Source organism: Trachypithecus francoisi, unplaced genomic scaffold (assembly GCF_009764315.1).
Source record: "Trachypithecus francoisi isolate TF-2019V2 unplaced genomic scaffold, Tfra_2.0 Lachesis_group8, whole genome shotgun sequence".
NCBI classification, from domain to species: domain Eukaryota; kingdom Metazoa; phylum Chordata; class Mammalia; order Primates; family Cercopithecidae; genus Trachypithecus; species Trachypithecus francoisi.
This window is the reverse complement of record NW_022681473.1, coordinates 59,396,449-59,410,892: the sequence shown is the minus strand read 5'-3', so window position 1 is coordinate 59,410,892 and position 14,444 is coordinate 59,396,449. Positions and strand designations below refer to the sequence as shown.

Genomic DNA, 14,444 nt, shown 5'->3' with positions numbered 1-14,444 from the left:
TGGTAGAGGCAGGGTTTCAAAATGTTGTCCAGGTTGCTCTCAAACTCCTGAGGTCAAGCGATCCGCCTGCCTCAGCCTCCCAAAGTGCTAGGATTACAGGTGTGAGCCACCACGCCCGGCCTATTATGATATATTTTCACATTTCACATTCTCTCTCTAAATTGAAATTATGTTTTCATGTGTCTATCTCTCCCAACTAGACTGAAAATCCCTTGAGTGCTCAGATGACCATGTTTTATTCATCTTGTTATCCCATAATATGTGAGCATCACAAGCACAAACTATGTATTCAAGAAGTATTTGTTGAATGAATAAATGAATTCATTCTCCTAGTACTAAGTAGAGTGTCTGGCACAGAGCAGACATGGAAAAAATGATTAACACAGTACCCTAAACATGTTTCTATCTCTACATTATCATCCTCGTGTATGTTTCATCCTCTCAGACCTACCACTCACTATATGACACAAATCAAAATCCATTATACTTAATGCACTACTATTTCAACAAAGTTTGGTATAGCAAACAACAAGCTTACCAAATCCAGTGCTTTCTCCATTATAACCAAGAATTTAGACAGTCCCTAAGAGCCATCTGATATTTGATTTGATTCATCCTATCACTATCATGATATGATCCACTATCAAGACGTGATCCAGGTATTATATATACCTGTTCCAATGTCCATAACCTTCATCCCTATGTCACCCTCACAGTCCCTTTTCTGTCTTTTGGAAATTGAACAATTACAAATCATTAAAAAATCCTCCCACATCACCTTCAGTGTCTATTATAAATCTTCTTTACCAAAGTCTTTCTCACTCTGAGACAAAATTCTGGGTTCAGCTTTCCCACTGTATCCCTATATGACCTCTGGTTATTGAATTTAATTTCTCATCTATAAAATGAAAGTTCCTGTCTTTGTCTACTTCACAAGGTATCTATATAAATCAGTATAATAAAATTTGAAATCCCTATGTAAAGCATGAATGCTGTTCAGATGTCAAGTTACACAGAACCATTGTAAAAATGTATGCTTCCTCAACCTAATACAACAGCCACACCATCATCACTTTAAATTTCTGAAGTTCATAAAGCTATAGAAATAATTTTTAAAATTAAAAATTGGGTTGCACTTTTTATTTAGGTAAATTAGATCTTTTTTTTTTTAACCCACCATCTACTGTTACCATTACTGCATCAATGAAAGAGCACTTCAACACCAAAAGAATATGAATAATAATCTCTGATAATAAATTTATCTTATAACTAACCATGCTGTCTTTGTTTCTCTTCCTCCATCTTGGATAGATGATAATTTTATCATGTACAGGGTCCTTGGTCCAGTGTTTAGGAATCACTACTCTAAACTCTGAACTGTAAGTTCTGATGGACTGGACAAGTTGCCAAGTGTTCTACCAATATGGAGGCCTGTTTGGCCTCCAGAAAGAAGCAATGAGAATATACCACAGGATAGAGGAGTCAGCTCTGAAGCTGACTCTGGAAAAGAATGGGGACTGAGGCTGTCTAATTCTCGGGGAATGGTTTCGCCCTGTCCAATGTAGAGTTAAGGAAAGACTTAACTCTTCCTGAGTCTGGAAAGAATCAGGATGCCCCAACCCCATGACAGACTAGCAGTAGAGAGAAAAATATAGTAGTATGAAAGTGGCCATTATCACTGAATGCCAACCCAACTTTCCAGAATTTCATGTGCATTTGGGTTGGTGGGGAGAAGAGGACCTAAAAGAATGCTAGTAAGATGAACCCAATTACAGGGTGTGGAGATGAAGAGATGAATTTTCAGGTGGTTGAAATGTTTAGTATCTTGAGAGTGATGATGGTTTCACAGATGTTTACACGTGTCAAAACTCATCAAACATACATTTTAAATATAATATAAGCTAGCTTTTTAAAAAATTCAACTGTAAGAAAGGAGAGCAAGGCCACCCTGTTTAGGACCCTAAATACAGTGCTGTATAGGGCAAACCATATGACCTCCATAAAAGTAGAATTAGCAACTGAATATGGTCAATCCAATCAAAGACCCACAGTTCTGAGCACAGGTAAGGAGCAGCAGTCGAATAAGGTTGTCCAGAAGCAGGTAGAGAGAAAACACAAGCTGTCACAGCACAAAACCCTTCATGAAAGGGCCCATCTTCAACTATGCAGTCCAGAGGAGGAAGTCGAAGGAACTGAAGTTTCAGTGATTACTCTGTTGAAGACTGAGCCTCAAATATTATTTTCATTACCATAGTACTATTGCCCATCACACCTTCATTTTTTTGTCCTCCAGAATATGGAAAGTCCATGGGAGCAGAGGAGTCAGGTGCACAACACTTCCATCCAAGCTGCCCTACTTTGCCTAAACTATTGCTCTTACTGAACATGACAGTCCATCCAAGGAGGCCTCAGAACCAACCTCTCACCTTTATCCAAGTCTCACAGCCCTAATTCCCTCCATCCATGCCCCGCCTTCAACTCCCTCACCAATTTGCCGCCACCCCGCAGGCTCCCAGCTGCGCCTTTGACTCTCCCTCTCCTCGCGCAGGCCTTACCCCCTCACACTAGTCCCAGGGTATCCTTCAACCCAGCCCTCAGTAGCTCCAGCCCTAGTAAACCGCGTTCAGGAGTCCCTTCAACTTGGCACCTCCGAAAGTACCCAGCCTCTCACAGCCCCTCATTTGTCCACTCACCTGTAAGCTCTCACCTTCCTTCTCTATCTTAGACACTCACAACCGGACCCTCACCACCTGCCAACACCTCACAAACAGTACAGTAACCAAACCCGGTACCGTCTTTTCCCAGTCTCTCATCCCACCAAGCGCCTGCCTCTCCAGGCCCTCTGGCCCATGCGTACTGTTCACTCATGGAACGCCGAACCTGGCCGGGCCCGGTTGTTGCGGCAGTGTTAGGTGACTTCAGGCCGCCGCCATCGCTTCTCAGGCGCACCAGCCGCGCCCCGCCCCGCGCCACACGCAATCCGCGCCCCCGCGCACCACACGTAACCGCCCGGGGACGCACGACTGGGCAATGGCGTGCCAGCTCATTGGCTGAGCCCGACCAAACCCGAGCAAGGTCGCTTGTTTCCTGGCAACGGCTGAACGCAGGGGCGGGATCGCCGACGGCTATCCGAGGGAGGAGCACCGCCTCTCCTCTTGGTTCCGCCCCTTCGTACGTAAATCCCGCCCCTCAGAGGGACTCCGGCGTGTCATAGGGGAAGGCCTCAGGGAAGGTGGAGGCCCGCAGAGCGGAGGCGGAGCCCGGGAAGGAAAGGTCGAACCAGAGGGCAGAAGGAGGGACCTAAGGAGAGACGCGACTTTTACAGGCAGGGAAAGATCAGAAGGGCGGGGTTTGAGAGAGATGGAGCCGGAAGAAAGACGAGCAGGGGTGGGGCCACGGATTCCGGGCGACCCTTCCTCAATAGTCATTTTTTCCTTCCCTTTCCCTTTCCCTTTCCTAGTGGAAGAGTGGGTGTGAGGGGCGTGGCTATCACGAAAAGACAGGAGGAATCAGTAGGTGGGCCGGGCCTGCGGAAAAGCGGAGGCCTGGAGAGGGCTGACTGCGGGCACTCTAGTTCATTTTGCTCCATCCTCGTGTATAGCCTGGTCTCTACTTTAGTACCCCAGCCATGACTGCCCCTGGCTCCCGCAACATCTTTGTGCTGTGCTGCTCCGTGACCCCTTGAGCACTTAGTCAAGGAACACGGAATAAGTACCTGCGTGCCCAGCTGGATTCCAGATCAATTAGAACCGGTCTCTGCTCTCCGGGACCTCAGAGAATTGCAACGTAGTGTAATAAGTGCATTACTACGGGGGCCATCTAGAAGCAGCACTTAGCACGATTTGCATGTATAGAGGATGAGAGGAAGGTATGGTGAAGGAGCTTAGGGAAGACTTCCAGGAGGAGATGGTGTCTAAGCCGAGTCTTGGGAAACAAGCAAGAGTAAGATAAACTAAAATAGAAAAATAGAAGTTTCAGATAAAGTATGTAGTTTTAAAAGTATTTTACCGGCTGGGCGCGGTGGCTCACGCCTGTAATCCCAGCACTTTGGGAGGCCGAGGCTGGCGGATCACGAGATCAAGAGTTCCAGACCAGCCTGACCAACATAGTGAAACCCCGTCTCTACTGAAAATAGAAAAATTAGCTGGGCGTAGTGGCGCGCGCCTGTAATCCCAGCTACTTGGGAGGCTGGGGCAGGAGAATCGCTTGAACCTGGGAGGCGGAGGTTACAGTGAGCCGATATGGCACCACTGCATTCCAGCCTGGGCGACAAGGTGAGACTCCGTCTCAAAAAAAAAAAAAGTATTTTGCCAATGTTAAATACCTGGTTTTTTTCATTGTGCTATAGTTATATAAGATCATAACGTTAGGGGAACATGGATAAGGAATTTATAAGAACCCTGCATTATTTTTGCAACTTTTCTGTAAGCCTAAAATTAGTTCAAATAAAAAGTATTTAAGAAGAAATCGAAGTTTCAGACCAAAGGATCAACATATACCAGAGAAAGGAAGAATGGACAGCATGTGGGAGGTGCTATAAGAACTACAGTCAGTACAGTGTGTCTGGAGCCTAGGGAACATGTGAGGAAACATTGTGAGATGAGGCTGAAGACATGGACTGGAGAACTTTATAAACCATTTAAGGAATTTAGATTTTATTTTTGGGATGATAGCTATAAAGAATTTTATACAAAGATTGATAGTGAGGGGGCCTTTGCAAAAGACCAAACAAGCTGATAAGGCCCAAACTAGAGTAGCAAAAATGCAGAGAAGAGGACATATGGACTTCTAGAAGGCAGATCACCATGGTTTGATGATTGGGTGGATAGAAGAGGAAAATAAGAGGAAGAATCAAAAACTAATGCTTAATTTACATAAATTCAAAAACAGGTAAAACTAAACTGTGATATTAGAATTCAGGTAGTGATTATTCTTGGAAAAACATTGACTGAAAGGGACAGAGTGGGGCTCCTGAGGCACTGGTGATGTTCTGTTTCTTGACCTGAGTGCTTGGTTATATGGGTGTGTTCACTTTGTGAAAATGTATTAAGCTATACACTTAAGGATTATACATCTTTCTCTGTGTTTATTTGTTCTGGTTACTATGCTCTGTGACAAACCAACCCAAACTTAGTGTCATAAAAACAATAGCCATTTTACTATGTGCACAAATTCTGGGAATTTGGACGAGATGCAACAGGAATGGCTTGTCTCTATTCCATGATATCTGGGGCCTTATCTGTAAAGCTTGAACATCTAGGGGTGATTTGAGGCTGGTGACTGGAAGCATCTGGAGGCTTCTTCAGTCACACATCTAATTCCTGGGCTGGGATAACGAAAAAGCAGAAGTCAGTGGGGGAACTGTCAAACAGAACTTCTCACAATATGATGGGTAGGTTCCAAGAGGCAACATCCTGAGAGAGAGCTACCAGACAAGAAGCATTCCAAGAGAACCAGAGGGAAGCTGCATGGCCTTTTATGATCTGACCTTAGAAGTCATATAACATCACTCCTGCTATACTCTATTGGTTGAAACTATCACAAGGGATTGGTGTCGAAGAATTTGTGAACATTTTTTTTAACTGCCACAATGTTGTACAGTAATAATAATAAATGCTGTCATAGGTTTTTTTGCTGAAAGGGCATAGATAGGAATTCTAGAAGAAAAAGTGAAGGAAGATAATGAGCTCAGTTATAGACCCAATGGGTTGAAGGTGACTGCGGGATATCCAAGTAGGAACATCCAGTGACCAGTTAGTCATATAGAAAACTGTAGCTCAGGGAGAGTTCTCGGGAGCCACTATATGGGAAAGGAAGTCCTGTGGGTGACTGACATCAACCAGACAGCGTTAGGAGGATGGCAAAAGTGGAAAGCCTAGAACAGAATCCAAGAAAAAAAAAAAAAAAACACCATCATAGAAGGAATAGACAGAGGAGCTTATGAAAGACACTAAAAAGAAATAAATAGAATACCAAGACATTATGGCATCACAAAGGATTTTATTCATTTTGTTGCATTATTTTGAATACTGTCTTTTTATTTTAACAAGCGTAATACTTTTCAAAAAGAAATTAAGAAGCCATGGGAAAAGAGAGTTTTACAAAAATTAATTAGGGACCACAGGTTTTTCTTCTAAGAAACACTCCAAAAACACAAACCTGATTTTATCACTGAACTGTGCAAAACTCTTCACAGGTTCTCTATTGCCATTAGGTAAAATCCAAGCTTTATAACATGGCTGACAGAACTCTTCCTGAGCTGGCCTCTGTCTATCATTCAACCTCATCTCTCACCGCTACCCGCTAGGCCCTCTAAAAAAAGCCAATTGATGTTTGCCCAGTCACCCATGCTTTTTGATATCTCTATACATTTGCCCACTTTGTGCACTCTGCCTCTAGTGCTCTTGACCCTCCCATCTCTGTACCCAACTCCTATTCATCCTGTAGAACCCAGGCTCTGTAGGGACACTTCATGGATACTATAATAACCTTCTGTGTATCCACCTAACAGAGTACTCATCAGTAGCCTGGCAATGACTGCTGCTGTTTAATTACCTAATATGTAATTACCTGCTGGCCTGACTATTTCACCTAGCAGACTGTGAGCTTCTGGAGAGGTGAGAATGTGTCTTATTCATCTCCAATTCCTAGTACTTAGCACAATATTGGCCTGGCACACAGAACACCTACCTATGGGTGTTATGATTTTGATTTGTTGACTGAGAAAGATGATAGCAGTGAAAGGAACATCAGGTTGAGGGAGAACTTACAGGGTTTTGTTTGTTTTGATGTAGGAGATATTTAAGCAGGTTCACAAAAAGAGAAAAGTTGAAAGATTGGGGACCATAAAACACATGAAATAGTTGGTAGGATCAGGTACTAGAAGTAACAAGAAGGAAATGAACACAAAAGCACCATAGGATGGCCCCATCGCACTATCTATGATAGTGGTGTGATGGGGGAAGATGTAGGTGGAGGTAGATATGGGTGGGATGTAGATTACAAAAATAGAGCTCACTTCTCGTGTGAGAGGATCTCTTTGTCCCTGGAGAATAGTTTAGCACCTGACATAGATGAGCCATTCAGTAATAATTGTTAAATAAATAAATAGTGAAGCCCAAACAGAGAATGTACAAAGATAAAACAGTGTTTGATCCTACACTAAAACTCAGGTCTTCGACCCAGAGGACACCTATGTAGCTCAGTTGCTGTGGAAAGAGGGGAGGAGGAAAACAGAGACAAGACCCAGGCTTCCCTCTGAGGCATGCACCCCATCTTCTCCAGGGATCTTATTAGAGGTGTTTAGCTGGGCAGGCAGAATGCTAGAGCTAGACCGTCTCCACCCCTTCAGTAGCGCTAGCTCTGGCTATGTTGCTAAGAGCCTCAAAGACAAAGAAGTCACAGCAGGAGCCCAAGGGCAGCCTCCTTCAGGCAGTCAGGCACTAGCCCCCAACTCCCGAAGTCCCCTACAGGTGGAGAGGGTGTGGGCATCTCACACCCCAGCACCAGACTACAGAACTATGAGCCAGGACACCAAAGTGAAGACAACAGAGTCCAGTCCCCCAGCCCCATCCAAGACCAGGTGAGAAATCCTGGTCCCTTGTGTGGGATCTCTCCTCATTCCTCTTAGTACCCCAGTCACAACTACAGCTTTGAATACCTGGTGAATAAATGAAGCAAGACTTTCCTTCTTACAGGAAGTCGCTGCCTGTCGTGGACCCATCTGGGGATTACTACTACTGGTGGCTGAACACAATGGTCTTCCCAGTCATGTATAACCTCATCATCCTCGTATGCAGGTGTGGCAGGGGTGCTAAGGGAGGGGCTGGAAGCCAAAAAGAGGACTAAAGAGAGGCCAAGGAGAAGAGCAGACCCTTGGTGGGGCAGGGAGGAGCAGCAACTCCCATGGGAGGGCCTGAGACAGAGGGTTGAAGGCCTTAGGGAGACGCCTCACATACAGAGGGTGCCCTTAATCCAATCATGCTTAACCCTGCAGAGCCTGCTTCCCCGACTTGCAGCAGGGTTATCTGGTGGCCTGGTTGGTGCTGGACTACACGAGTGACCTGCTGTACCTACTAGACATTGTGGTGCGCTTCCACACAGGTCAGTGAGCTTCTAGGAATGACCCTTTGTTCCACCTTCCCTTCCTAAAGATAGCCACTTAAGAAGTAACAAGAAAGGCACCCCCCGCCATGCTAGCACCTTCGCGTGCCTCTAGGCCTGAGAGCATCCCAGTGCTCACCCCAGAAACCCCAGAGCAGAGTTATGCCCGGCTCCACCCTGTCCTTCAGGCAGTCTCCCTGGCCTGCCCTGGGCAGCTCATGCTCAGTCCAAGCTTGACTACAGCGGGTCCCCTTCCTACCCGCCACCTCTCCCCAGGATTCTTGGAACAGGGCATCCTGGTGGTGGACAAGGGTAGGATCTCGAGTCGCTACGTTCGCACCTGGAGTTTCTTGTTGGACATGGCTTCCCTGATGCCCACAGACGTGGTCTACCTGCGGCTGGGCCCGCACACACCCACCCTGAGGCTGAACCGCTTTCTCCGCACGCCCCGCCTCTTCGAGGCCTTCGACCGCACGGAGACCCGCACAGCTTACCCAAATGCCTTTCGCATTGCCAAACTGATGCTTTACATTTTTGTCGTCATCCATTGGAACAGTTGCCTATACTTTGCCCTATCCCGGTATCTGGGCTTCGGGCGTGACGCATGGGTGTACCCGGACCCCGCACAGCCTGGCTTTGAGCGCCTGCGGCGCCAGTACCTCTACAGCTTTTACTTCTCCACGCTAATTCTGACTACAGTGGGCGATACACCGCCGCCAGCCCGGGAGGAGGAGTACCTCTTCATGGTGGGCGACTTCCTGCTGGCCGTCATGGGTTTCGCCACCATCATGGGTAGCATGAGTTCTGTCATCTACAACATGAACACTGCAGATGCAGCTTTCTACCCAGATCATGGGCTGGTGAAGAAGTACATGAAGCTGCAGCACGTCAACCGCAAGCTGGAGCGGCGAGTTATTGACTGGTGAGAAGGTGGGGTTCCAGACCAGGACAGGGACCAGTGTACGTGATGGAACCTGAGGGAGGTGACTGGGTACTTAGTGCCTGGTGAGCCAGGCAAGGTAATCAAAATGTAGCATTCAGCCATGGGTTTGCTGGGTGGGGCTTGGAAAGAGGAAACTTCTTTCAACTGAGGGAATCAGGACTTGGGGGAGGGGGTGGGTAAGAGACTGAAAGGGAGAGGAGCTCATACCCAAAAAAGGATAATATGGAGACCATGGAATGGGAACTGCCACTGCCTGGTAGGGCTCAGAAGGCTCTGGAAGGAGTGGATGAAGCAGGGCAATCCCCCTGAGAATGGTCAGCAACAAGATCATTGACTACCTATGGTGATCCATACTGTGGACTGAACAAAAGGAAGTGTCACAAAGTTGGGGAAGGAGAGCAGAGGGTCTCCAGAGAGGAGGGGGACCTTGGTGGCTGAGGTAGCTAAGGGTAGGGGTGGAATAATACATCACTGATTGGTGAGTAGGGTAGAGCCTGACAGGAGGAGGTGAAGGGTTATGCAAAGTGGTAGAGGTGTCTATGCCCTGGAAAACAGATGATCCAACTGTCAGGTACTCCCACGACCCCTGTTAGATCTCAGTATGGTGAGATACTTGGCTGGAGCTGAGCTGAGCCCTGATGGAAGGGGTGGAGGCAGACACATAAAGGGCTGGTAAGGAAATGGCACTGTCCTTACTCTCAGGTATCAGCACCTGCAGATCAACAAGAAGATAACCAATGAAATAGCCATCTTACAGCACTTGCCTGAGCGGCTGCGGGCAGAAGTGGCTGTGTCTGTGCACCTGTCTACTCTGAGCCAGGTGCAGATCTTTCAGAACTGTGAGGCCAGCCTGCTGGAGGAGCTGGTGCTGAAGCTGCAGCCCCAGACCTACTCACCAGGTGAGTATGTATGCCGCAAAGGGGACATTGGCCGAGAGATGTACATCATCCGAGAGGGTCAACTGGCCGTGGTGGCAGATGATGGTATCACACAGTATGCTGTGCTCGGTGCAGGGCTCTACTTTGGGGAGATCAGCATCATCAACATCAAAGGTGGGTATCCCAGTATTTGTTCCAGGGACAAGAACAGGGTGGGGGGAGGGGGGAACAGCAGAGCCCAGTACTGGGACCAGATAGTACTTCAGGCCTAAACTTCTGATTGAGGAAACCTCACCCTTCTCTGAGTCACTAGATGGCTCAAGAGAAAAACAACACATAGAGGATCCATTCCCTGAGAAGCTGAGCCAAGACCAGTGAATAGAGTGGGTTCGTGGAAGAGAGAGTAGACTTGCTCTGTGGATATTCACCTGAAGCACCAATAGACTAGTGAACAGTGATAGAGATAATAATAATAATAATAGCTAATATTTATTACCTGCTTACTGCATGCCCTGTTCTAAGTGCTTCACATGATATTAACTCATTAAATTCCTGCAACAGTTCTATAAGATAAGTACTATTCTTATCCCAATTTTAAAGATAAGGAAATCAAACTCAGTGAAGTTGGGTAATTTGCCCAAGGTTTCACAGGTATACACATGTGGGATGAGTGGAAAGAACAACCTTTTTACAGACAAGTGGAAAGAGAAATGTAGAAGACAAGAAGTTCCCATTTACTGACCATCACCTCTAGGCCAAGCCAGGTACTACCTACTGGCTTTCTTCTTCCTCTCATCAGCCCTGTGCAATAGGAATTGTTATGCCTAATCACAGATATTAGGCAAGAGGTCGTGCAAGCAGGAAATCCTACAAATGGGGTGAGCACACTGTCACAGACTGAGAGGCTGGATGTGCTCTGGCTCTCTCAGCATAATAATTCTGCCCTCAGGGATTCTGAAAGCCTCACATCTGTCCTCCAATGATCCCCTCAGGCTCCACATCCTGTATGTGGTAAGATGCTGTCTGTTTGACTTTGGATAAGTCATTTCCCTATTTAGGCCTCAGTTTAATCACCTATCCAATGAGGATAATAATAAAAACCCAAAGAGTTACTTGTGAGAATAAATGAGCTATGTGAGTGAGACATCCAGTGCAATGCTTGGCATACAGCAAGTGTTCAACAAATAGTAGCTCCCTTTCCCTTGTCCAAGGTCCTTCTAGCTCTAAGACTTTGCAATATTCAGCCTCACCTATCTCCCCACCCATTCTCCACCAACATCTTTCTAAACTGCAGAGGATATCACACAGCTCCCTGTTTAAAATATTTCAATAGTTTCCTACTGCCCTCAGCATAAGGCCTGAACTTCATGTCATGGCTTATGAGACCCAGCGTGACCTAGATATCCCCTCTCTCTACTCTCCCCACACTCTGCACTTCTCCCACTCTGAGCTGCTTACTATTTTATGCATCCAACTGACTCTTTTCTACCCACTTCCCTCTGTCCCTGCTCCTCCCTCTGGCTAGATTGCCCTACCCCGACTTGTCCTCCTCCCCCTAGTTACTTCCTTTTTTTTTTTTTTTTTTTGAGACAGAGTCTTGCTCTTTCGCCGGGGCTGGAGTGCAGTGGCCGGATCTCAGCTCACCGCAAGCTCCACCTCCCGAGTTCACGCCATTCTCCTGCCTCAGCCTCCTGAGTAGCTGGGACTACAGGCGCCCGCCACCACGCCCGGCTAGTTTTTTGTATTTTTAGTAGAGACGGGGTTTCACCGTGTTAGCCAGGATGGTCTCGATCTCCTGACCTCGTGATCCGCCCGTCTCGGCCTCCCGAAGTGCTGGGATTACAGGCTTGAGCCACCGCGCCCGGCCTTCTAGTTACTTCCTACTCAGTTCAGGTGTATTAGACTGTTCTTGCATTTCTATAAAGAAATATCTGAAACTAGATAATTTATAAAGAAAAGAGGTTTAATTGACTCACAGTTCTGCAGGATTTACCATGCAGGAAGCATGGTGCTGACATTTGCTCAGTTTCTAGGGAGGCTTCAGGAAGCTTATAATTGTGGCAGAAGGCAAAGGGGGAGCAGGCATGTCACATGGTGAGAGCAGGAGCAAGGGTTGGTGGAGGTGCCAACCAAACAACCAAAACAACCACATCTCGTGACTCACTATCTCAAGGATAGCATCAAGCCATGAAGGATCTGCCCCCATAATCCAATCACCTCCCACCAGGTCCCACCTCCAACATTGGGGATTACATTTCACATGATATTTGGGCTGGGACAAATATTCAAATTATATCTTAGGACATCCCTTCCTCCAGACTTCCCTAAATTCCTTGCCTTATAGTTTGGTAGGGGTTCTTTGCCTGCCTTCCCACAACACCTGATGAATATGTCTGCACTGCACCAGTCATACTGTTATGTAACTATTCCAGTGTAAGTGTATCTCCTCTAGACTGTGAATTATTTGAGGCAGGTCACTGATACCCACCCAGCACAGAGCCTGGTCCCCAGTATTTTACTAAATGAAAGAATTAATGAGGCAGAAGGAAAGGCTCAGAAGCACAAATATGGAGGTGAAGGCCCTGGTTCAGGAGTGAAATGCCACCTCCTCACCCTCCTGCTAACTATCCTCCATCTGCCCATGGGCCACAGGGAACATGTCTGGGAACCGCCGCACAGCCAACATCAAGAGCATAGGTTATTCAGACCTATTCTGTCTGAGCAAGGAGGACCTGCAGGAGGTGCTGAGCGAGTACCCACAGGCACAGACCGTCATGGAAGAGAAGGGACGTGAGATCCTGCTGAAAATGAACAAGTTGGACATGAATGCTGAGGCAGCTGAGATCGCCCTGCAGGAGGCCACAGAGTCCCGGCTACGAGGCCTAGACCAGCAGCTGGATGATCTACAGACGAAGTTTGCTCGCCTCCTGGCTGAGCTGGAGTCCAGCGCACTTAAGATTGCTTACCGCGTTGAGCGGCTGGAGTGGCAGACTCGAGAGTGGCCGATGCCTGAGGACCTGGCTGAGGCTGATGACGAGGGCAAGCCTGGGGAGGGAACTTCCAAAGATGAAGAGGGCAGGGCCACACAGGAGGGACCCCCAGGTCCAGAGTGACCCCATACCTATCCCCAGCATTCCCACCTCCTAGTGAATCCAGAGTTGTAGTAAAGCCTAACTGCTGCAACTCTGTCATCCTGTCTGTGGGATCACAGACACAGGAGCAAATTGGTCTGTAGATGCCCAGCTAGAGACATAGTAGTATAGTGCACATTCAGCCTCCACTTACCAATACACACACACACACAGTTGCTCATAGACCTGTTGGCCCCAAGACTGTGCATTCCATCTAAAATGCTCTGGAATTTCCATTCTCAGAGCACACAGCACACATGCTTTCTCACAAGCACTGATGTATCTTACACCCACATAATATATACACATTCAGTCATGCACCTCCTAAACACATATATGCTGGCAGTCATACACCAATAGACACAAATGCCCTTCACAGGTGTGCACACACTTGTGAAAACACAAAAGCACACCCTGAGCCCTCTAGGTCTAAGATGTCTTTTGAATGTTTCCCATATGGGCGATTCACAAGTATACCCTGAAAGTTGCACTTCAATAAAGTATTTGCCTCCTCCCTAAGCATTTATGGGGCTAGAAAGAAAAGGCAAAGTCAATGGTGGGCCAGGATGGATTCTGTCTGAATTCTGAAGTCTGAAGCCTGAATTCTGAGTCTCAGAGGTGATGAGCATGAACTGTGTAGTATCTAGTGGGTTAGAGTCAGAGGTGAGGTACCTTAAGAATAGAGAATCAATATTCAGCCTAGGCAAAGCAGGCTTTCACATCACACTGCTGTAACAGTGCCCATGCACACTGGCCTTTGTATCCTACACCAGAGCATATGTTCTCGATTTATAAGCTCTGAGAGGTTTCATCTAGTTAAATGGGCCAGAGCAGATACTTCTTTTTCTTCCCTCTGGCCAGCCCTGGAGCCTAGATCCAGGGCTTCCCTGTGTTCAGGGCTGATTTCAAGAGAATAGTTCCATTCTCCCAACAGAAAGAGGGTGAATAGTTCCAACAGGACCATTCACCTGGCCCAGCCCTACCATGACAGTTGTTGGAACTGGTGTTGGTGCTGGTGGAAAGCCAGCCCTTCTTCTTTGCACAGTATTCCAAAATATAGGGGAGAGTAGAGACTAGGTTCAGTGGAATATTACGGTCAGAGGCAATTAGAGATGAGGGTGTTGGGAATTTTGGAGTTAACTCTGGTATACTTGGAAGGAGGTCTGTACTTGGGGCAGGAAAGGTATCATAGGGTCTATGGGGAGGAGTCTGAAGTCACGTCTGAACCAGATTCACCCTGAGTCACCATTGCAGCTCCTCCAGGGCCTGGCCAGTCTTGAGGTCTGAGCTGTGCCAGGTGGTAGTTTCACATGTATCCAGGATTTAACCTATAGATATAACTGAGTGATATGTCTGTACTCTCAGGAGAGATTATGAGGGTAATCACTT

At 47.0% G+C, this 14,444-nt stretch overlaps 2 protein-coding genes across 5 annotated transcripts in view; one reads left to right on the top strand and one right to left on the bottom strand.

Moving 5' to 3' along the window:
- The window catches only part of FAM160A2 (family with sequence similarity 160 member A2), a 23,527-nt gene extending 20,566 nt beyond the window's left edge, over positions 1–2,961 (bottom strand). For all 3 annotated transcript variants that reach the window (XR_004436241.1, XM_033207931.1, XM_033207932.1), the window contains exon 1: positions 2,858–2,961. The gene's annotated coding sequence lies outside the window, so the exon portion shown is untranslated. The remainder of the gene's footprint in view (positions 1–2,857) is intronic.
- CNGA4 (cyclic nucleotide gated channel subunit alpha 4) lies at positions 2,819–14,444 on the top strand. 2 transcript variants are annotated; one of them, XM_033207934.1, is made up of 6 exons: positions 2,819–3,171; positions 7,698–7,799; positions 7,997–8,103; positions 8,380–9,025; positions 9,749–9,945; positions 12,577–14,444. In XM_033207934.1, exons 1-6 carry the CDS (start codon positions 2,867–2,869, stop codon positions 13,035–13,037), a joined length of 1,818 nt encoding a protein of 605 aa, XP_033063825.1. In that variant the 5' UTR covers positions 2,819–2,866; the 3' UTR covers positions 13,038–14,444. The 2 variants fall into 2 exon arrangements, with proteins under 2 accessions (XP_033063825.1, XP_033063824.1); XM_033207933.1 differs by having other exon boundaries at positions 9,749–10,098.